At 40.7% G+C, this 15451-nt stretch overlaps 1 protein-coding gene across 2 annotated transcripts in view; it reads left to right on the top strand.

The window, feature by feature from the left end:
* The first annotated feature begins 3558 nt into the window (after nt 1–3558).
* Nucleotides 3559–15451, top strand: part of LOC123974149 (disintegrin and metalloproteinase domain-containing protein 23) — a 69977-nt gene continuing 58084 nt past the window's right edge. For both annotated transcript variants that reach the window (XM_046054615.1, XM_046054614.1), the window contains exons 1-14: nt 3559–3768; nt 4445–4662; nt 5097–5173; nt 8888–8951; nt 9831–9913; nt 10042–10105; nt 10843–10915; nt 11378–11448; nt 11613–11678; nt 11911–11979; nt 12855–13021; nt 13697–13781; nt 13875–13962; nt 15344–15395. In XM_046054615.1, the coding sequence (XP_045910571.1) occupies nt 3693–3768; nt 4445–4662; nt 5097–5173; nt 8888–8951; nt 9831–9913; nt 10042–10105; nt 10843–10915; nt 11378–11448; nt 11613–11678; nt 11911–11979; nt 12855–13021; nt 13697–13781; nt 13875–13962; nt 15344–15395 (1253 nt within the window). In that variant the 5' untranslated portion in view covers nt 3559–3692. The remainder of the gene's footprint in view (nt 3769–4444; nt 4663–5096; nt 5174–8887; nt 8952–9830; nt 9914–10041; nt 10106–10842; nt 10916–11377; nt 11449–11612; nt 11679–11910; nt 11980–12854; nt 13022–13696; nt 13782–13874; nt 13963–15343; nt 15396–15451) is intronic.

Below are 15451 nucleotides of genomic sequence, written 5' to 3'. Positions count from 1 at the left end.
GGCTACAGCATGTGTCTGTTCTTCTATCATAATATATACAGGGTTGCGGAGTAACGGGTTACATGTGACGGCGTTACATTATCAGGATACCAAACAAAAGTAACTGTATTCCGTTACAGTAGGGAAAATAAAGACGTAATCAGATTACAGGTACATTTTGATAAATCGGGGATTATTCATAGGAATTACTTTAAGCAGAAAGTTTCCATGAAACAGAAAACGTGATGCTATTTGCCTCCATATGTTTTTTTGAATAAACAGTAGATGTACGTGTTTCTGTAAAAACACATAGCTGGGGAGGGATGTGTCGCAGACACTGATTGGCGTTTACAGTCGGCAGTAGCACCATAAGTGTGTTAACGTTACGCCCACCCACCCCGTCATGCAGACTCTGTGCAGAGTGGGTCCTGCTTTCAGTGAGTTTACAGAGCAGCTGGACCGGGGCCGAGCACAGACTCTGAGACCGACAAAGTCCAGTTTGACCACTAGAAATACAGTACCGAGGTGGTTTTCTTGTTGGGTTTGGCTCTTGGCACCCCGGGGCTGAGTTAGCTAATAGAAGCACAGCTAAGTTAACCGACCGAGCTAACCAGCCACAGATAGTGGCAGACAGGCTACAGACAGGTTACAGACAGGCTACAGATAGGCTACAGACAGGCTACAGACAGGCTACAGACAGGCTACAGACAGGCTACAGATAGGCTACAGACAGGCTATAGACAGGCTACAGACAGGCTACAGATAGGCTACAGATAGGCTACAGACAGGCTACAGACAGGCTACAGACAGGCTACAGACAGGCTACAGACAGGCTACAGATAGGCTACAGATAGGCTACAGACAGGCTACAGACAGGCTACAGACAGGCTACAGACAGGCTACAGATAGGCTACAGATAGGCTACAGACAGGCTACAGATAGGCTACAGACAGGCTACAGATAGGCTACAGACAGGCTACAGATAGGCTACAGATAGGCTACAGATAGGCTACAGACAGGCTACAGATAGGCTACAGACAGGCTACAGATAGGCAACAGACAGGCTACAGACAGGCTACAGACAGGCTACAGACAGGCTACAGATAGGCTACAGACAGGCTACAGATAGGCTACAGACAGGCTACAGACAGGCTACAGATAGGCTACAGACAGGCTACAGACAGGCTACAGACAGGCTACAGACAGGCTACAGTCAGCGGAGTCGTGCCGAAAACTGATGTTTGGTAGGCCTATGTGTAATATCTTTGTTTATATTTGGAAAACGGGCTGTAGCCTAATTAACATGACTTACTGCCAACTTAGATATAAAATGAAGACAATTTTGCAATTATCCTTATGACTGCATTATTTTACTTGCTGTGTAGGCCTACCAACCAATCCACTCTTTTTTACCTGTTATAATACCTTTAAATGGCCAATACAACTCTTAAAATGCAGTATTTCACTTGCCAGAAAATGATTGAAGCCTTTTGTTATTGACTGAAAGGTTATTTCTGCCCTGAAATTAGTTGATTTCATTCAGAGTTATATTTGACAGATTATAGCTCACCTAGTACTTTTTTACCTCTTAAAATACCTTTAAATGGCCAATACAACCCCAAAAATGCAGTAAGATATTTCACTTGCCAGAAAGTGATTGAAGAGACTGGGCAATATAGCTCCAGCAGACGGCAATCACTTTTCGGCAGACGATCACTTTTCGGCACGACACCTGTCCCCAATCAGGCGCTGCACCCCGCCATCTTTCCCTGCTGGTCCCCCCGCCCCTGGCCTGAACACCTCCAGTGCTTGAGTAAAGGTGTAAACACCTTCATACAGTCTATGGTAAACAAAAACACTCCCCCGGTGCTCTGAACTCCCAGTATGGGCGAAGTGAGCTAATTTGACCAGTGCTTGCTAACTGAGCCAATAACAGCTGCTAGTTGGCTGTTAACTAACTCCAGGTTTCAACAAGTAAAGCTATCTGTCCACCAGAAAACTCAGAGAAAACTAGAATTTATTTTCTTCATATTTCTAATATTTCTCCATCAAATATGATCCAGTTTCACCAAAATCAGGGAAAAAAGATGTTTTTGTACGCTATTCAATGGGGCCAAGTCTCAGAAACACTGTGCTTCAGCAGCATTATTTTAAGAAATCTTTGCATTGGATGCTGAATTAATACAACAAGTGCAGAATGAGTCATCACCATTTTAAAATGGTTTTCCAAATGACAGACTCTTAAATGTCATCAAGAATACCTACAAAAGATAACAAGGTTATGCCTTCATTTTATGCATTGTAAGGCAACTTAGGTAAACCGAATCACATGAATTCTGTAATGGCAGAATTTTTTTTTCCCTACATCTAGTCTTTTATGCGTGTTCTTCTATTATTATTATTATTATTATTATTATTATTGTCATTGTTATTATTGTTGTTGTTGTTAAATTTATTGTTTTTCATTATTAAATTTTTCTTTATCACACTCATTATGTTAGTCTATCCACATACAGTATGTAGGGTTTAGGTCAGAGCTGTGATATTGTTTTAGTGTTTTCCTTGCTGTTCCTCTCCTCTCCTTGAATGTTCATTCAAGTCCGGGAGAGGATCTCTGTTCCCCAAAACATAGAAACCTAGACTGTGTAAATGATTATGCATCCCTTTACTCTGGGCCAGATGCCGAAGCTGCCCTAGGCGGCAGGTCTCTGGACCAGCTGTATTTCTGTTTTAGTATTTCTCTGTTTATTCTTTCTTTATTAATAAATTCTTTAAAGACAACCGTTTGTTGTAACTCAATTATTTGCTTAATCTCTCACCAGCAATATACAGTTTCCATGACAGAGTAAAAAACCAAGAGGGCAGCTACTGCTACTCTGCTAAGCTAGACTTCCTTTTAGCCAAGCTCGTTTAACCCTTTCCTCTTCATTGTGAGATTTAGCTTCTGCCCCATTAGTTGTGCATGACAACAAACATAATCACCAAGATGTCTCAAGAAAAGAGCTCAGGGAAAAAAGTACATTGAGCTTTATGGCTTGCAGTGGTTATCTCCCCAGCTAGCTTAATGACTTGATATAGCGCTCTTGTTTTAAGTGGCTGTGGCAGAGCTGTGCAACGGAATTCTACATGTTGTTTTCACATTAATTATAGGATACATTTCTATGGTATAATACTACTGATATGATGAGACAAATGTCAAAAAGTCAAATTCTGGTCTTAACAAAAACTTTTACCAAATATGAAGCCTACTGCATTTTGACTTTGTAGTGTGGTTATTAAAACACTTAGCCATACTATTTGGTTTAATATTTGTTTATTTTTCTAAAAAGAAAAAATCCCAGTGTTCTGTGCTGAATTAATACATGTTTTGACCATCAGTGTCAGTGTCACCGGGTCATTTCCTGTTTGTGTCGGGTTGATCCAGCCCATGCCTTTGAAGTCACCTGCACGGGCTTCCTGCTTTCCAGGAGGGAGGGGACATATTTGCGCTCACCGAGGAGGAGTCTGCCGGTGGACTTCCAGTAGCTGCATGGCCACCGCCTTCTTTTTGCCCCCCCCCCCCCGCCTCCTCATCCTCAGCCGCTACTGCAGCATCCCGGTGCCTCCTGGATCCATGAAGAAACCCCCCCTGCACGGCACGCCACAATGGGCCGCAAGCTGTTCACTGCGTTGATGTGTTGATATTGAGATATTTCAGTTATTAAATATGAATCATGCATTTGATATTTCTGGCCACTTTGCTCGTCAGCATCCTTTCGCCTTGGCTTCATCCATCGCTAGCGTCATCCGGTACGTATTGCAATCGCCTGCTGGCTTTTATTTTGTCACTTTCATCAAATGAAATACACCTTTCACTTTCTGTTTGGCTAAAATAATATCTGACAATGTAGGCTACTGCAGGTGCACAGCATCGTGCCCAACCTCCCGTCCCAAAATAGGAAATTTTTATATTTAATATGCAGCGTCTTCAGCGTGATGGTGCATGAGGCAGCCTACAGCATCTCAGTATCTTTTGTTCAGCTTGTAAAAATAGCACTCTTTATTATGTATCATTACAACATGTAAATTAACATCACTGGGACACTTTTCCAATCATGTGCATATGTGATATTATGTGCTGTTGTTGTGTGAGGCTATTTGGATTAGTATTGCATAATGCACACTGCATTTATCCGTCTCCTGCAGAGTTTTTCACTTTGACAATAAGCATGTCAAAAGTACCTCTCAATGAAATTAAGCAATTTATATTCTGTATTTAAATAAGCTTAACTGCCATATGTGGTGGTCAGTACACCATTGGCATGTAACTAATGTTACTGAACTGTGTCCTGAAGAATTGCAATGAAGCTGTAGCTACTTAACTCAGTATTATCAATGTGTTTCATGAATAAAGGATGAAATCTGTGTGAGTCTGTGTATGTGTGTGGATGCGGGTTTTTCATGTCTGTGTGGTGGGAATTCTCAGTTTCTCAAGGAGTAGCGGACAAGGTTGAGTGGGACGCAGTGCCAACACTGCTGAAGCAACAGGCAACTGCAGCACCTGCCACAGACAACAGCACACACCATGCAGCAGAGCATGTGATCACATACCCCTCGCGTCTGATCTACTACCTAAATGAGGAGTCAGAAAGTACCTACCATGACCTGGACACACGGGTCAAAAACCAAGCCACAGAGGGCCAGGTAAGCATCGAAGAGGGATGGATGAGGGTGATTGATACTGGCATATGGTGAGAATTTATGTCATAGAAATACAATTGTGATCAATAGCAGGAGTATTTGGACACTTAATAGCAGGCTGTGTGGTCAAGGCTTGGAAGTTTGATGTCCATACAATGGCTTGTGTTAAACCTTAACCTTGTCTTTAATGTCATTTTACTGCACAGTGTCAGACAAAGCAAAGATACAAAGCACACTAACAGACAGGCTTTAACTGGAATGATACCACAGCAACCAGTCTTCCAGTGTACCCACTGTACTTTACGATCTGCCATTTATCCACCACTTCTGTTATTTGTGCTGTAGATAATGTGGAAACTGGATTTTGGCTCTTAGATGGCTTTAATCTATCTTCTGCTTGCCATCATCTGCAGTGACTACTCTTTTCTCCCTTTCAGGCAGTCCACCTCGCTCAAGCCAGTTTCCAGTTGGAGGCATTTGGCTCCAGATTCGTTCTGGATCTAGCATTGAACAAGTAAGTCCCTCTCATCTGATGTAATTAAGCTGAAATGACTGATTTTAAAGATGGTCAGCCACTGTGGTCATTAGAGGAAAACTCCAGATGTAGATTCCTATGCAGTTAGCCGTAATGGCTGTTACAGGGGGCTACTGTCTATGTTTACTTTCAGTCAGACTCAGCAACAAGATTTTGAAATGGCTCATGTAAAAATCATGTTTATTTGAAAAGTTGTAGGAAGCTTGTGTAGCTTGCCGAGATATCTTGTGTCCCTGAATTTCTACAAAAAGTGCAAAGTTAGAATCACAATAGCCACATTTATGGGAAATCTTATCAAACTTCTAGACTTGGTTGAACTTACAGTGAGAGTGATTTGTTTGTTCAGTTTCTGCTGTCAAGGTCATGTTGACAGTAATGTGCCGATGGCTGACAATTGCAGAACGTCATCCGGGTGTTAAATAGAAGCTGTGTAAACCTTGTTCAAACATTCCTGCCACAACAGATCCACATGGACATCTGGGGTTTTAATTCTTAATACAGGGCTATTTAGTTTTACTAAATATAGGTCTAATGTAAGCTAAATATGCACTGTAAGCTGTATATTGTAGGACAAGTTTAACAAGCACAGAATTAAAATAAACATTGTTTTGGAGAAAGACACAAAAAACATGATCAGTAAGTAAAACACAGATCCTCATGATACCTGTGCATCAATCAGAATATTGGAGTCATGTATAAAAAGAGCTTGCTCTTTGTTCCAAGTTAACATCATATCCCAAACATCATCAAAACCAGTGTGAGACTCAGGAGTTGAGTGAGTGCAGAACAGGGATGAATTTATCTAGAACATCATGACATTGTTTGACTATGACTTTGACTATCAAAGCCCTCATAGTCGACGGTGGAAATCTGGCCTGAGGCATCAAAATGACCACAAACCGCCTTGAATTTGTCTGTGCAAGGTACCGGTTCTATGAGCAAGCAATACGTGTCATAGCTGGAAACCCAAGATGACAACACCTGTGATTCTCGTAGGTAGATGACTGTTTGTTTGTAAATGATATGTTCTATAATAATGTCAAATCAATGATTGATGCAGCATCAGTCGAAGATAATGTAATCAGGGAAAGTGTAATTGAATATGTCAGCGTGCCGGTTTCCAGAATCTCCCAAGTGCTAAGAGCAATCTGTTGCCAAAGACAACATTTAGCAAAATTATTTGAAAAAACAAACAATCTCTATCTTTAATGAGGTTTAATTGGTTTGCGTTAAAATTAGCCAAGGGGCAGTTATCCTGTGGTCTGTGATCACTGTCCCATTCGTAGACTCCAGACACTCAATGATATTAATGTACTTCCTTCACAAAGTAGCCAGTCTATATGTGATGGCTTAATGCACACACGTACAAGGACCTATGCTGATTTAATTTCTGGCCCCTTAATGTGATTAAAAGCTGGATTCTGTAGTAAAATATTGTAATTTGATATTGTCTGCATAAGTGAGTGCTGTTAGACTCACACATTTCCGTGATTGTATATTTAGTCTATGTGCTGGTGTCTCCGGTTATCAGCCTGCTGCTTTTCTGTCTAACAATGCAAAACAAAAAAACAGAGCCACCACACAGGACGTGTCATAAACCTTGGTTATTGTTAGTTTTATATCATGAGACACTACCATTCAAATCTACTTTGTGGGTAATTTTATCACAAAAACGTATTATGGAAAGCTTTATCAGGTCAGTTGAGGACATTTTTCTTTCGTTGACAGCTGTTGACACACAGTAATGAAGTGGAATAACTCTGGATGCTTTCCCATCTTTACAGTAGTGTGGGCATCATTTCAGTGCCACTGTAGAAACCTACAAAGTGAATATTTCAGCAGTTGTATGTGTCTTATTGTGCAAATGTACACAGTCAAATATTTTGTCACACTTGTATGTGTATATGTATATGTACACATGTTGTTTGTAGTGTATGTTAGGTAGTACAGAGGCAGATGAAGGAGGAATTGAACATACACGTCCAGGAAGATGGACACGACTGGTACATCATGTTTAACAAGTGTCGTCCTGTACATTGTGAGACGTTCAGGAGTCGCCACATAATACAACAGCAACATTTTAATGCAGCAGTAGAGAGGCATAAAAGTGTGACCTTGATTCGCAGCTGTTTGCTTGTACTGTAGGTTATCTGTGAGACACATGAGCTAACTTCAGTGTGTGCCATTTTTTTTGTGTGTGAGAACAGGGGTTTGAATTCTGCTTGGTGTTGTAGCTGCGACAGTACTGATCTAAATATAGATAGGTCTGCAACCTACCAATGGATGCTACTTTATCTGCTCACCTCTTTTTGTACATTGGACTGCAAAGCAAAGTAGTTTTTCACCATTGAAAAGATGTTTTTTAGTTAAGATGTATTGTATGTTGAGATACGTGAATAAGAAAAGTAAATATTTTTAGTGCTGCTGACCCTTGTTCAGAGCATCGCCGTTTATTTAGACCCAGAGCAGATTACATCAAAGCTACCAGTTTCAGAACTGCGTTTGATCTGGTGCTAGACATAAAAACCTGCAGTTTTTTGGTCCTCCGTATCTGCCTCGCCTCTGTCTTGCTTCCGTGCTGCTGCTGCTGCTGTTGCTGCTGCATTGTGGCACTCTGTCTCCTGTGGACCTCGGGGCAGGACTCCCATCTCATGGTCTTTACACACTCTCACAGCTCTCACCGACATTTAAACACGCACACACACACATCTTGATACATTCCACGTCTGCAATGCTGCCCACTACTCACAGACACACTCATACTAAACACCAATACACTCCAGTGTGACCCCACTCTCCTCGCCCTGCCTCATTTGTCAAGCTATAAATAGCCCCTCACCCAGGAATCTCTCACAGATGCCGCACATGCCTCAACTCTCCTCTCATAATGGTGCACTTCCTGCCCACATGCCGCTCAGCATCACTCAAAAATGTCACACTGCCGGTGTCACAAGACAGATTCATCACTTCCATCCTTTTTTCTGTTTTTTCTGTGCTGCAATGCTACTAGATGTCCATGGAGAGGAGGATGTTTCTGATTTGCAAGGTTACTCAGGGGGGAAAAAGCGCCATTGTGGCAGAAATCGCAGGTTCTTGAAGTCAGCTGTCAGCTAACAGATTGAGTGTGTATGAGGGGCGCTGACTCAGACAGCGGGAACTGCCGTGAGGACCATTGTGTTCAAGGTGAAGCCTAGGCCTCACAATCATTTATCACATTAGGGTTTATTGGCAGCTTTCAGACAAAGTTACTTGTTTCTGTTCCTGTCATGTGTGCTGTTTCTCAACCAGTGGTCTAATTTAGGAAGATTTGAGGAAGAACCACTGGTGAAATATAGCTTCAGATGATTGTTTTCGGTATTCTATCACTTCGACAACTTAAGCACTACTTTTCTTGTTATGACTGTATTTATTTACAGAAAGATCTTTTTAAGTTTTTAAATGCAGTTTTGTTTTTGCAGGTTCTGCCTGTGATGATTAATTATCCTCAGGATAATTGCATCATATTTTCTCCCACTGCACGTTTGAGATGCCATGGGAGTGTTTGTGCAAGCTAATCCAGGCGGAGTAGTGATGAGTGTTCTTGTTTAAACGCCAACCAAAGCAGTGCTCGCCGCTAGTTTAAAACCACAATATGTGAGTCAGAGCTGCATCACATACTTCCACTCTGACCAACTGCAATGTTTGTTTTTACAGTGACTTGCTGTCTTCAGATTATGTTGAGATCCACTATGAAGGAGGCAAACCTGTTCTGTCAAAGGTAACGTCCTTTCTAGTTGTTTTTAGATGCTACAATACACATCTTTCTTCTCATGGTGGAGTCTGCTTGTGTGTTTCCTTCAGATGGTACAATGTGCCCTCCTTTTTTTAGTTTATACAGTCATGCATGTTGTTGTTGAAGGAAAAGGCACAAGATGTTTTGTTTCAACTTTTGGAAAGAGGCCAGGTAGGAAAGGATGTGAGTGTTGATTTCCTGTAAATCAGTTTAAATCTTCTTAGCTGACGAAGAAAAGGACCAAATGTTCAGGAGATAGATAGATAGATGATTTTTAGAGAGCAGAAGCAAAGAGAAGATAGAGAGATGGGGAAGAAAACAGGTTAGGAATGAGAGATGGTTTCTGCTGCTGCTGCTGCTGCTGCTGCTGCTGATTCAGGCAGAGGGCTGGGCATACTGTAGCTGAATCAGCAGGGTTTTGCTCTCCTGCAGCCTCCTGCTGGAGCTCTGGTCACGTGACAAGGTTGAGAAAGCCCTCTGCAGTATCAGTGCAGCGTAGGATGGGTGAAGTGGAGGGGTGGTGTGTGTGTGTGTGTGTGTGGGGGGGGGGCACAATGTCCTCTGGATCTGACAGCTGAGTCACAGATAGTGCCAGGACCCACCTTGCTTTGTATTAATTGCAAATCTTCACTGCACAGACACCCTGCAGAAATGCATTGCAGATATACCAAACTGGCATCTGTGAGACAAGCTGTTACCTCCTCTGAGATGTTAGAAAATTCTAACACATGATAATTAAGTTAAAAAAAATATGACACATTCCACGTATAGACAGTTTTGTGTGTTGTGTTGCCAGCAGTGTTGCTTTAGTTATGGCTGGGATTTGCTGTGATGCTGCATTAGCACTTTGTCTTCTTCCCTCAGGGCGGTGAACACTGTTACTACCATGGCCAGGTGAGAGGGAGCGATAACTCCCATGTGGCCTTATCTACCTGCAACGGGCTGCAGTAAGTGAACAGCAGAGTTGTTGGTAATCCTCACCACGTTCAGAATATCTGTGGATACACTCATCTCTGCTCCTATTGACTCAATATTGACTGCCTTCTCTCCCTTTTCTTCTCTCTCTGCTTGGCAGCGGGATGTTTGACGATGGACTCTATATGTATCTAATTGAGCCCTTACAACAGACTCATTCCATCGTAAGTTATTCCTGTCGCAGTGAACCCAAATACGTATCACACACACAGGTTTTGCCTCGCTACTCATGTAGGGTCACCTCCATGCACAACTCCCCTTGCTGCTTACTGCTGTTTACATTATCAGCTGAGGATATCCTAATCACTCCAAGGAAATTCCTTTTTTTAAAGGAAGGCGATGAAACAACCTTATTGCCAAAGTGAACATGTAATTAAGTACATTACCCTGTCTTCTAGACTACTCAATTATGACATTGTTTAAATGTTTACTAGATTTTATAGCTGAATGTTTATTGTTTTTTTTATTGTTATTTGTTAGTCTTAGTATTAGGGCTGGGAGATATGGTTGCAATGAGGGATACAAAGAGAAAAAAAAAAGAAATCAGTACAAGGATATTTATGATTTCAGTATGCATCATGATATGAAAAACAGTTTGAAACTGGAATAGGTAGACATTTTGGGATATATGCTTATCCACTTTCTTGCCGAGAGTTAGATGAGGAGATCCATACATCTCTAATTTCTGTAAATATGAAGCTACAGCCAGCAGCTGCTTAGCTTAGCTTGGCATAAACACTGAAAGCAGAGGGAAACAGGTAGCCTTGGTCTATCCAAAAAAAAAAAAGTGCCTGTGCCTAACAGAACATCTAAAGCTCACTAATTAACACGTAGACCTTGTCTGTTTATTCAATGTGTCAAAACAACAATCTTTTAACACAAGTTTGCCTCACCCATTTAGGATACAGCTGCAAGGCCTCATAAACTAAGAAGAACAGCCACCCTTCGCGGGAACAATGATTCACAGGAACAGGGTAAGTATTTCCATCACTGTCATCCATCATCTTACATAACTTCTCCATCAGTCCTCTACGTCTGACCATCGCCACACCTCTCTTGCCCCTTTCTTCACCTTCCCGTTACATATGTTCAGTGGTCATGAAAACCATTAGGCGTAAACATTTAATTATATGTAGTTTTGATTAGTCAGAAATGGAAAACAACTTGGGAATTAACTGGAATTATTTTTACAGTGTTATAAGCATAAAATGTTGTGTTGCTGCCACTTCTACCATTTTGCCAAGTGTAATGTCTTCTCTAGTCTAGCATATATTCTTAAACACAGTGCTTCATGGAAAATACAGGGAAACGATTTTGGATATGCTGTGGAAAAAAGAAAAACATATCTGTGGACTGGAACTCATGACAGAGGCATACTCAGTTGTAAATAAAGAATATGTGTGTTCAAGTGTCACTTTCCTTGTGTGTGTTGGCAGTTGAGGAAGAGGAGCAGTTCTTCTCAGAGCTGGATGACTTGTCCTGGCTGAAGCGCAGGAAAAAGCGAGCAGTAAGTCCCTCCCTAAGTAATGTAGCAAACTTTAGTTCACCCACCCTTGATTTGTTATACAATGAGTAACTTTGTAATAGTGTACATGGTCAAAGTTTTCAAAATATACTGTTCAAAGGAAAAACTCCACTACCCGATAATTGGTGATGGTTTTTATTTTGCAGATGCCTCGCAGTATATTTGAGGAAATGAAGTATTTGGAGATCATGATTGTCAGTGACCACAGTATGGTATGTGTTGTCATTGAAAGCAACAACAATAATAAGTGCCTGCTTTCACTTTCATACTGTATAACTGGTAGTTTCTCGTATACATCAGAAAACTAATTTACATTTCAGACCTACTCTGCTTTTTCTCCACAAGAGGGAGCAGGGCCATTGACTGTAGAATGCTATATTGAGTGAGCGCCATCAAATCACTACAGTTTATCTATGCCTTTGTTCTGTTTCTTTGTTCCTGCAGTATAAACGATATAAAACTAAGCAGCACACGAGGAATTTTGCCAAGTCTGTGGTGAATCTTGTGGATGCTGTGAGTAAACTTTTTTTGAGAAATGTGTAGTTTATATTTTATATAGATCAATTTCAGAATTTTGTTAAAACAGTCCCCAGAGGATGAATCCTTTTTCATATAGCGTCACCAGCAGGTCAAATTTCTCACTTGTCCAGTACAAAATCTCTACATTTACAAGATAGATTGACACAAATTTTGGTACAGATTTTCCCCAAATAATTCATCCCAATGACAGATTTTCCTCTAGCGCCTCCAGCAGCAACAAGACAACAATTTGGGTATGTTTGTTTTGTTTAGCTGGCTAATATACTGAATTGAGATGGTTAACATAGTAAACATTTTTTCATGATGATGATGTTATCATTTAGCTCAAAGCTCCGCTGTGCTTATGTACAACCTTACAGAGTGGCTACTATGGCTGTAGACTCTTGTTTCTTGTTGTTTGAAGGCTGAGATATAACATTTCACCCATGATAAGGTAGACTATATGTAGCATAGGGGCATACAGTACAACACAGAGGCATTGAGAAAATGGTGACTCCCTGTCCTTAAAGTGTGAGCCCAGTGATATATTATTCAGCACAGCTGAAGACCTCCTCATGTGTCATAATGGAGTTCATTTCTAACCCTGATTCGGCCCCGTAGTTGTCTTATCGTTAGTCCTAAAGTATTGTGCTGGTGTTTTCTCGTCATGTGCATTAACACTACTTTGTTCCTCCTTTATCCCAGTGTGCCTCATCCCCTCGTCCATCCTCCTCAGGAAGTACAGATTCAAATTTACACCCAGTGTTGTTCTCCTCTCCCTGTACTGTTGCTTCTGTCTCTCTCTGCTTTTTCGCTCTCTCTCTCTGTCTTTCTTTATTCCTCCCATTCACTGCACGCTTCAATGACAGATCTTCAAAGAGCAACTACATACACGTGTGGTGCTCGTTGCTGTGGAGATCTGGACAGACAAGGATCAGATCCCCATCAGCGTGAGGCCGCTGGAAATGCTGCGGGATTTCTCCAAGTACCGGCAACAGAGCATCAAGCACCATGCCGATGCTGTGCACCTCATCTCGTAAGTTCTTTATTTAAACAAAATCTGTTTCCATGGTAATTTGGTGCATTTCTTTATTAATGTGGAGAATCTTTCATTGTTATCTAATGTTAAGCTTTATTTTCAGTATTTCGGGATTCTTTTGAATTTTTTTTCAATCAAGTCTATGTCCATCACAGAAAAATCTGTGATGGACATGTATTTTGTTTGAAATAATCAAATAAAATTCAAATATCAAGCGTAATGAATAATATGGAAAAGTCTTTGTCCAAGTACTATTTAACCATCCATCTATGTTAAAGTTAATTTTGTTATTACTGTTGCATAACCGAAGTTATAAGTGAATTAGGTGCTTTCCAGAAGAGTGTTTTTTTCTATTGTTGCACTTCATTTCTACTGTGTACCATTGCATTGCTTTAAATAACTAACCAAGATCTTAGTTTGATATCATTTTGATGCAGCCTGATCTATGGTTTGACCTTCACTCTGTATGTCTTTGTAAGTTCATGGTGCTCTCATCACACCTGCACTCAATGTACATACTGTATAGCTACAGCTGCATGTATTTGAAATGGTATTATGATTTCCAGAGTGAATATTTATGTCAAGTAATGGGGTTAGGGTTTGGCTGACTTTCTGAATCATATAATTCTCTATGATGTTGTTTGTTGTTCACGTCTTCTGTCATTGCTGTAGAAATGTGACCTTCCACTACCGCAGAAGCAGCGCGGCATACTTTGGAGGCATGTGTTCTGTGAGCCGTGGAGTAGGGGTCAATGAGGTCAGATTTACTAACTTCTAGCATTGATCTGTACACGAATCACAGAGTGTGTGACTGCAGGAGAATAATCCCTTGTCTCTGCTCTGTCCACAGTATGGCACCAGCATGTCCATGGCAGGGTCCTTATCCCAGAGCCTGGCTCAGAACCTGGGCATGCAGTGGGACCCGGCATCCAAGAGAAGTATACATGAAACACACGTTGTTATCCCACAGCTAGTGTAGGTGAATTAGGGATGGTCAGGCTATTCAAAGCCAGCAAACGTTCAGATTGCTCAAATGACAAAAATAAACTTTTCTGTTTACCCCTTGTTGTATTTAACCATGCAGATAGATTTTTGTAAACTTTTTTTTGTTTTAGAGGACCCTGTGGTCACTCATCTCAGTTAAGGCTCTTCTCTATTCCCAATTAAATTAGGACAGCAGAGTCACTGCCCAGGCTGATAAACACCTCAACGCCCTTTTATGCTAGCACTTTTGTCTCATTAAAAAAAAAATATATATATATATACATATTGTTGTTCAGTTGTTTGCTTGAGATGAATGCTGTCCAGTAGACTCCATCCAATTCTAAATTACATCTAGCTCTTGTATCACTAAAGATGAATGCACTTATTTTAAGAGAATGTAATGCAATTTGCTGAGGTTTTGAGTTACCATGCAGATAGAAACAGAGACTTCTGATGATCTTTTTCCCAGTTTTTAAATGTTTGGTAGAAAATAGTTCTCAGTAAAACTGTCCGCAGAGAGATCTGTGGTTTTACCTGATTATTCAGACATGTGAATTTTTCAGATGTCCTTTTTCAATGCTTTGAGCATCAGGAATTTATACAGCCTCAATAGTATTGACTGCAGATCTTACAAACTGTTGTCTGGCATGGCTGTATACCTTCAGGCATAAGTAGGAATCGGATAATAACATTGTGGTAATGTTTTGTGTTAACCGAATCACACAGTTCAAAATATCTCAGTTACATTAAAGCAACCTACTATAAGTACCTTAATAGCTTAGATATAAGACGGAACATTTTTCTGTAATTTATATTTGGACAAGTGGGGTTGTCTTAGATTTGAGGTCTAGACACTTAAATCTTCAGGCAATTAAAATAGTATATGGCTCCTATAAAACAAAAAGTTGCTTTTTGACTGGACCACAGTGTTTCTTGTCAACTCTTATCTGTGCCAGGAGTGACAGATGGAGAGATGCGCCGATTGTCTTGAAAAAAGTGGTCCAAAAGTAGACTAAATGAGTCATGCTCAAGAATGATTTATGCCATTCGTTTTAAGATCATATTTTTATCACAGTGCTTAATGAGGCAAAGTCAGAGTCTAACAGCTGCCATGTTTGAAGACTGGAAGCTCAACCATCAGAGAGATTCTTTTTATTGTCTCAAAATGGGGCTAGCTTGATAGGAGATTGTGAGGATGTCAGTGGAAAATAAAGTGATGAATTCTTCGTGAAAGCTTTGGAAATCAGGTGCTAAATCCACTGATCAATGCTGACTTTGTTTTATTTATTTTATCTCTCTCTCTTTCTGTGTTTTTTTTCTGTTTCCTGTTTGCAGAGGAATGTGGTTGTGTTGAGACGTGGACTGGATGCATAATGGAGGACACTGGGTAATGTCTAACATATGCCTGACACACACACACACACACACACACACACACACACA

This window comes from Micropterus dolomieu, linkage group LG07 (genome assembly GCF_021292245.1).
Source record: "Micropterus dolomieu isolate WLL.071019.BEF.003 ecotype Adirondacks linkage group LG07, ASM2129224v1, whole genome shotgun sequence".
Taxonomy (NCBI): domain Eukaryota; kingdom Metazoa; phylum Chordata; class Actinopteri; order Centrarchiformes; family Centrarchidae; genus Micropterus; species Micropterus dolomieu.
Note: the sequence above shows the minus strand (reverse complement) of the source record. Positions and strands in the feature narration are given on the sequence as shown.